General features: G+C 32.8%; 1 protein-coding gene across 4 annotated transcripts in view; it reads right to left on the bottom strand.

Annotated features, from left to right (window-relative positions):
* Positions 1-5,554: 5,554 nt before the first annotated feature.
* The window catches only part of LOC127794269 (serine/threonine-protein kinase ATM), a 156,270-nt gene continuing 152,987 nt past the window's right edge, over positions 5,555-8,837 (bottom strand). Inside the window, exons 78-79 of one of the 4 annotated variants that reach the window (XM_052325239.1) lie at positions 6,781-6,921; positions 5,555-6,448 (exon numbers count right to left, since the gene is read on the bottom strand). In XM_052325239.1, coding sequence (XP_052181199.1) covers positions 6,371-6,448; positions 6,781-6,921 — 219 coding nt within the window. In that variant the 3' untranslated portion in view covers positions 5,555-6,370. The remainder of the gene's footprint in view (positions 6,449-6,780; positions 6,922-8,837) is intronic. The other 3 variants (XM_052325240.1, XM_052325241.1, XM_052325244.1) reach the window with 3 other exon arrangements.

The following is an 8,837-nucleotide window of genomic DNA, read 5'->3' as shown; positions in this document are numbered from 1 at the left end:
GCTCTAGAAACTAACCGTTAAGGTTTTTGCCATATAAAACGGTCAATAGATGCAAAGTATCAGTCAACAGGTTAGTAAATATTTAAAAATCAGTCAACAATTAATTTAAAACTATTAACAGGTTGTTGAGTATGCATTATGTTGGTCGATAAATGCGAGAGCATTGATCAACAAATGAAGTGCAAAAGTTAGAATAAAAAAGGATGGACATAGTGTCGATTGACAGTTCATTGGGGAACGGTCGATAGACGAGCCAACAAATAAAAGATCGCTCGACAGATGAAATCCATTCTCAAGGGCAGGCATTTTGCAGGTCGACACCCTTAGAGCAACCGATCGACAGTTAGAAGCTTAGCAGCAGGACAGTCAACAGGTTATTACGAACGATCAACATGTTATTTTAACCGGTCGACAAATGGCCTTACTTATTTTAAAAAAATGTTTGCCTCATTTGAATCCATTTGACTAATGATTTAAGCAATCTCTTGCATTTAATTTTACAAGACTATATGTATAGAGATTAAATTTACCATGATGGCTAGTTGAACAAAAACATTGTTTATTTAATGAAAAAATATTTTTGATAAAGAATTCAAAGTACCAATTTGTGATTCTCATTATCAAAACTAATGACTCGATTTGAACATCATAATCAATGACTTGATTCAAACATCACTCGATTTGAACATCAAAACTAATTACTTGATTTGAACATCACCATTTGCACAACTTTAAGTAGAAATCCCAGTCAACCTAAAATTAGAGGCCAACATTCTGGTTAATTTTGATCGAGTTAAGTTAAACTTAGGTTAACCTAATTAACTTACACGCAATCAAATATCAACATAGTGTCTTATTTTAGTCAACTTAAGTTAAACCATCAATTGACTTAAGATACAAAACCATGAAAAATATTTTTACTTCACAAAAAAAAAAAAAAAAATGATTTAAATATATAAAAATATTTTTATTATCATTAAAATCTTATTATCCTACCCTTGAACTTAACATAAACTACTTCACTTTTAGATTCAAAGTTATATTAGATTCAAAGTTATATTAAGCATTATGATAGGTGTATTTTTAACGTTATCTAACAACATTTTAATTTTATTAATAATGCCAACTAAATTTCCAATCAAAATAACTTTACACAAACATGTTTCACATAATTACAGTTGGTATATTCTCAAAATACAATAGTCAAATTAATCTAAAGGATTACTTGAGGGGGGTGAATTGGGTGTTTTGACTATTTTTAGAAAAATGAAAATGTCTTGAGAAATATGATACAATAAAGTTATTTGAAGAAAATAATTTTCTTAAATTACAAATAGATATAACAGTAGATGGAATAATCGAATATGCAACATACAAGATCTTTAATGAACATGATTTGAGAAAACTTTTTATAAATGTTATGAAAGCTAAAACAAAGTTGTATTAGAAGACATTCCTTATACGAGCTCAATGTAGGATAAAAGATATGCTTTGTAAAAAGATGAATGTAGTTTAGAGAAGAGTTTATGCAAATGAAAGGAAGCTCTTTATGCATAGATGAAATTTAAGATTGAAACGGTTTTAGGATGATTCCAACCAACAAAAAAAAAAAAAAAAATGTTAATGATAGATATAAAAAAAATGCATTATGCTATATTTAAGAATGAAAAACATATGAATAGCAGATAAAGAGTAATGCTGTTAAAACTAGAGCAATAAGAAGAAAGCAACATGAAAACGACATTTTAGAGTGGTTTGACCAAGATACTTAATCTATTACTTTATCTCTTTACTAAGGATTTAGAAAATATCCACTAAAGATATTAGCTTTTAGGGTTTAGTTATAACCCATACATAGATTTTACAGGTTCAACTAAAATTTGCACTTTTACAATACATAGTTTTATAAGCTCAACTAAAACCTCCACTTTTACAGGCTAAGTAGGAACCCCAACTTTTATAGGTTAAGCAGTAACCTTCACTTTTAATCAGGCTAAGTAGGAACCCCCGTTTTTACATGCTAACCAGTAATATCCATTTTTCATGCGTTAAGTAAGAACGTACATTTATTTTCGAAGAAGTAAGCATAACCTTATATAAGTTTACACAAAACATGTGTAAGGATTTCTTAAGAGAAAAATATAAGATATTACAATAATATCAACTATTCTCTTAAATAAAAGAAAATTCAAAAGATATGAATGAATAAACTACTCAACTCTCTTATAACCTATTAAGTCTAGAAGGATATACAAGTAATCTTACCAAGTATTAGCTTGGAAGTGAAAAAGAATAAGTATGAAGAATGTAACATCTCGCATCGAGCGATAGAAAGGACTGGAACAACTTACCCTGATGGGTCTACGTGAACTTCAAAGGGGGTCACCCATCATTGAGCTTCCCCAACTCAAGCACGCTTAACCCGGGAGTTCCTTGCCTATATTCAGCACAAAAGGTATCCAGCTGGTGTTGTTTCCTTTCTTACACTATCCTCGATATATACTAACTTCTATGGGCTCTCGGGGTATTACATTCTCCCCTCATTGAGCATATGACATCCTCGTCATGCGACCTTGCAACTGGTCCCAGATCTCCCCCATTTGCATGGCCGATGTGGGATTCGCCTAAGGTGCTTACACGCACCTTTCTTAGGGACTTAGCATCCTCATTGAGGTTTGCCCCACCACGTTGCTTAGAGGCTTGGGGGTCGGCTCTGATACCACCTGTAACGTCCCGCATCGAGCGATAGGAAAGACCAGAATAACTTACACTGATGAGCTTACCCGAACTTCCCAGGGGGTCGCCCATTCTTGAGCTTTCCCAACTCAAGCACACTTAACCCGGGAGTTCTTTGCCTACATTTAGCCCAAAAGATATCCAACTGGTGTTGTTTCATTTTTTACACTATTCTCAATATATACTAACTTCTATGGGCTCTCGGGGTATTATAAAGAATGCTTACTTCAAGCATTTGCAATAAGCCCGAAAAGAATATAGCTAGCTGAGTTTGGGACACCAGCAGCTTGCATTAATCTTTGAACAATTGTGGGATATTTTGCAACTTTTGACCTTTTATAGAATCTTGAGATTTGATAAATGGCACAGAAACCTACATATACTCACAGCTTTTTTGATTTAAACATTAATAGCGAAATTAGTTACAAAGCATATGCAAATTATGTATATAAGCATTGAACACATTTGTATAAATATATTCTAATATTCTTTTATAAGAAAATACAGTTAAACACGAAGGAATAAGCAAATAAAAATCTAATTGTCAAAACTGTTATCTTTTAGTTTTCTGAGTAACGACTATAAAATTTGAAATTAGATGTTGACTAAGTTCTAGAGATACTTGACTAATAAGGAGCACACTCAATTGGACAATTCATGTAATCGATTATATAGAAGCATCTCTTAAGTATGAAAAAGTATTACTCGACTCACTCATAAGTCACAAAGACTTTTCATTAAGCACTCAACACCAGGCTAAGTTTACGCGACTAGCAGAAGCATATACTCGAGTACAACTAATTGATACTTGATTAAAATTAAGCACAAAAACTTAGCTAGATTTCATCAAATCTTTACTTGATTAAAACATATAGATAATCGATTATAAAAATACATTAATCGATTGAGAGAAAGATATACTTGATTAAGGAGATACGTGGAGTTTACATAACAAAGAAATACTCGATTGGAAAACATCCTTACTCAATTGATTTTTGAAATACAAAAAAATTGAAAAAATTACTCTAGTAGGAAACTTTAATATATAGTCGATCGAAAAAAAGTTTTACTAAAATACATAATTGACTGATTTGAAACACACACAAAGAAATACTTAACTAAAAATATGCTCAGATTTCACTAGCTACAAAAATACTCAATTATAGATTTGAAGATATAGATTTTGCTTTCAAAAGTTTTAAAAATACATATACTTAGTTTTCAAAAAACTTTTATACTTAAGTCGAATTTTTAAAATATTTTCTCAAACATTTAATATCAAACTCGATTAACATAAAATTGTATTTTACTATATAGAAATATATGAGTATGAAGTTCTTCAATATAAAAAAAAAAATATTATAAGTTTCATACTCCTTTATCAATCAAAATCGGTACTTAAAAGAAATTATGAGGTTTTCAATATACATATATAAAAAGGATTAAAATGTTTTAGAGATCATCAACAAATCAAATATATTTTTTAAGATTATTTTCTTCATAAATCAAAATACAAATTTCTCAACATAAACTCTTATTTGGCTATTTTAAAATACAATAATTAATTTTTAGTTTCTTGTGACTTATTTCGCACTATGTTTTATTTTAAATCATAAAAGGCCAGCAGACAATTTTTTTTAACCTAGTTTGTATGAAATTGACCAAAATTATAAGTTATGTATTTCATTAATTAAAAAAAAAAAATTATGTAAGAAAAAAATGTATGCGAATTCATATATACAAGGCCTACATTTGTAATCTATATGGTTCAATCACAATGTGTAATCAACATTCATCGAGAGAGACTTACATTTTCTCTATAAAGAAACTGAAGCAATAATACAATCGTTGGATCTCTCAACCTAAAAATTCTAAATACACCCAAATTACCCACTCCCTGTCTTGGAAAAAACTATCTAAAGAGGCATTATATACATACCTCTCTCAAAAATTGCATTTAATGCTTTGGAAGGAACTCCTACACGAAATCTAAACACATAGACAAACTAGCCATTACAACAAAGTAGTCGATTATACATGGACAAACTAGCCATTACAGCAAAGTAGTTGACTATTTTAGTTTCCATTCTTTTGAACAATTTGAATTAATAAAGTTGTTCCCCAACTTTATAACAGAAGCAAAGTTGTTTTACCTATTTCATTTGAAGGTAGCTGACTATTGGTTTCCCCTAAAATAGTCAACTATTCCAAAAGTGAAAATAGTCAACTCTTAATCTATATAGAGTTCAGATTTGCATGGTAGATTATTGTTTGGCTACAAGTTTCACATTTTTTGCCTTTATGGGGAGGAGGAGGTCCAGCGAGGGTGAGGTCGTGTTTGGCTTCCTTCGGCTTCATGAGACTAATCCAATATGCGGCTACATTATTTTAGTATCCTTACAAAACCCTTTGGCCACACACACAAACAAAACTTAACTTGTCTTTCAATTACAATTGTACATTTATGGTTATTGTTGACCACTTTTGGATATATTAACAATTATGTCTTGTGGTTATATATATATATATATATTCTGTTTTATCTCTTTTTTTTTGGTGTGGAAAATACACAATTGCTTTTATAGCATCTTTTAGGTTTTTTATTTTTAATTTTTTTTTTTTTGTTAAGTGTGGGTAAAGACTTGTGTCCCCATTGGATTTTCAATTAACCTCGACAATCTATTTACATCCTTAAGTTACTATTTTAAAAAATATTGTAAATATTGCAAAAGAGGGCATTTCTAGTTTCATAATTACGTACAGATCAATTAGAGAATTTATTTACATCCTAATTTTTAAATTATTGCCAATTTAATAAGGTATATTGAAACCAATTGGAACTGACCCAGAACAACGTTAGGGTGTTAATTAGGCTGAAATAGAAGTTGGAACCATAATTACAAATATGCTACTTTTGTAAAAATATCATCCATAAAAAAGGATAAATTTCCCTATGACCATGATTAAGCTAATTTTACACTCACATGGTTTAATTTTTACTAAAAAACTAACTAAATTAGCTTAAATATAAATTTAACTAAAAATAAGAACATTATTGCTAATGACAATAGTACTAGTTGGCCCACTGGCGAATGGGTTCATTGGAACCCATTGTTGGTTGTCCAAAACGAGAAAGGAGGGGGGTTTTGTTGAATGGAAGTGAGTGGGCTGACGCCATAAATGGCCAAGAGGGGTTAGGTTTCTTCTTTTTAAAAATGTTTTAAACCACTTTAAGTGTGTATATAATTTATCCTTATTTGTATTATTTCAAGCCCTATCATTTATTTATTCATTTTTGAACCCATCCATTTTGTTTTGTTAGATAAAACATGTGTTTATCTTGCTAGAGAGTAGAGACAAAATATTAAAAATAAATAAGAAACTAATTAATGGTTACAAGATTAATCAGTCTAACGTTTCTGTCCAGAGGGTAGGTTTGGGATGGGATTGGTATTATATATACAGTGCTACAAAGTAATTTCTTGGCAACCAAGGATTTGGTTTTTTACCTAAACCATGACGCTTTTAGCTCAGTAGAGAAGATCAGATCAGATCAGGAAGAACCCCCCCCCCCCCCCCCAAAAAAAAAAAAAAAAAAGAAACTCAGAATAAGCTTCTGCAGTGAATTTGCACTTCACAACCAAGCTGCCCATCCAGGAAACATTTGACATAAGCGATCAGAATCAATAGCATCTTGTATCAGTTGCTGAACCTACAACAACAAAAAAAAATTCATAAAACCTCTCAAACCATCAAAAGGAATATCACTTAAGGCATGTGACAATATACTTCTGAGTGTTGACATTGTTGTTTGTGCATCTCTTTAATGCATTTGTTATTAATATTCTTCCTTAACTTTTCTGTACAATTAGGATGTGCTTGATCCAATCCAGTGATTCAATTGGAAGAATCCCTTGAATACTAGATAGGATCCCCATTCTGACCATGGTGAATATAGAACACAAAACCATTCAAGGAAAGAAGAGGGCAATGCCAAGACTTAGGTGAATTTGTCATTCAGGTTACTGCAAACTCAAACATTACCTGCCCATGCACACTTCTCATTTCACCTTCTTCATACCCATCAAGCTTTTGCTTAACTCGCATCAGGGCGCGTGCAGCATCCTTGTTCCCTTCATATTCTTCTGAATCATCTAAGCTTGTCTCCAGATCATCATCAGTTTCCTGTTGAGAAGAACAGTTTTAGGGGGGAAGTGATATATGCGCATAAACATCCATTGCACGTTTAATACAGACGAGATGCAAGCTGTGAGGCACAATTATGATCTGAAGTAACTTGGAGGCAAAGCCTACAACACTGATCTAATATCAGGCATACCTGAACACCCATAAACTTGGCCTAACAAATAACTGTAACCAACCATAAACTTGGCCAATTAATTGCTTCACTTTCAAATACTGATTTATTTTCACAATATTCCACATAAAATGATATGGTGATTTGGATTATTTCTGCTTTGCAAGCAATTTATGAGTTGCACGATGAGGTTCCTATGGCACCTATCAAATAGAAACATAACATTCAGATAACTGCCAAGTAATTCCATGAATATGGGCAATTATTTACTTTGTTGAATGCACACTACACACACACACACACACACATATGTATATATATATATTGGAAGGGTGGAAATTGAGATAGCTAGGTTTCTAATGATACAAGTAGAGCTGGATGACAAGGCATGGAAAGGCTATAGGCCGAGGTAAAATTCAAGGGGAAAATTTAAGCTGAGCATGGCAGATAACGATCTCATTGGAGATCAATTGGCAGCAAAGAGAGGTTGGGGGGGACATTGGCTTAAAGAGGTGGAAACTGGAAAGGGACACTGTATTATATGGCAACTGGTAATACCGAAATAGGAGAGCTAATCTTATAGGCAGCCAAACATAGATGGGGAGAAGTTTGTCATAGAGGCGATCATTGATGCAGACATTGTTGGGCTTTATGAAAGGTTGGATATGGAGGCTGCAGGCACACTAGTTTCACTGTGGATGTTAGTGTTATATGTGAGCACGAGGATGAAAGCACAAATGATTTACTCTCTGTGCCACTCAGGCTCACACACTTTGTAATCTCTATTTTCAAGTCACCCAAATGATGCCAGCTGTGATTGGAAACCTTTTGACTGGGCCAGGATATGTTCTAGACAAGGGGGCAGGCAATTGTGCAATGGTTCCTTGGGGATCAAAAATGATTCACCGGCATGAAAAGATCATGCAATCTTCTGATGGAGCAAAGAGTTCTATCCTTAACTGTTGAGTAGAAAGTGTCAGCAGAACAGCGACATTGAAGGAAAGAAGAGTCTCTATTTGTTAGCATGTCATGACTTTATGAGCAATAAAAGGGTATTATTGTAATAGGGTATAATAGTTTGTTAGGGATATTTTAGCAAATGGTTAGAAGCACATGGGAGCATGTGCTAGACTATTAGAAGGCAAATATGCTTATATAAGGTTGCTGTAATGGGTTTGTTTCTTTATCCAAGACTTAATGAATTGAAATCTGATTTCTCCTTCTTCGAATTCTCTCCCTTTCTTGATCTTTGATGCGAATCAGGTTGCTAAAGTCTCACAAAATCCGTTAAGCATCCATGGAGGTCCAATGACAAGGTTAAGAACCAAGAAATTGAAGGAAGCATTAAATGGGCTAATTGAACACACCTCAAATTTAACCTTTGTTCAAGACTATAATTTGCCCAAATTGAGTATTCAAGCGGGTCCATGCTTTGTCAATGTTATCCAAACTTCTTAATGTAATTTGGAGAGATTTTATGAAGAAACAAACAAGGCATTATCAATTTGCCACAATTGATGGCTAATTGAGTGATTGCCCAAATTGGTGGCTAATTAATTGATTGCCACAATTGGTGGCTAATTGATTGATTGCCTAAATTGGTGGTTGATTGATTGATTGCCTAAATTGGTGGATGATTGATTGATTACCACAATTGGTGGTTAATTAATAGATTGCCCAAATTGGTGGATGATTGATTGATTGGGAGAATGTTTGACCACTTCCTTTATCTTGTGTTTTTTTCTACTTTGTTTGTGGCTATATAAGCCAATGTAACCCTATG

The sequence above is a fragment of the Diospyros lotus genome, chromosome 2, assembly GCF_014633365.1.
Source record: "Diospyros lotus cultivar Yz01 chromosome 2, ASM1463336v1, whole genome shotgun sequence".
In the NCBI taxonomy this organism is placed as follows: domain Eukaryota; kingdom Viridiplantae; phylum Streptophyta; class Magnoliopsida; order Ericales; family Ebenaceae; genus Diospyros; species Diospyros lotus.
The sequence above is the reverse complement of the archived record's forward strand: the minus strand, read 5'-3'. Positions and strand labels throughout refer to the sequence as shown.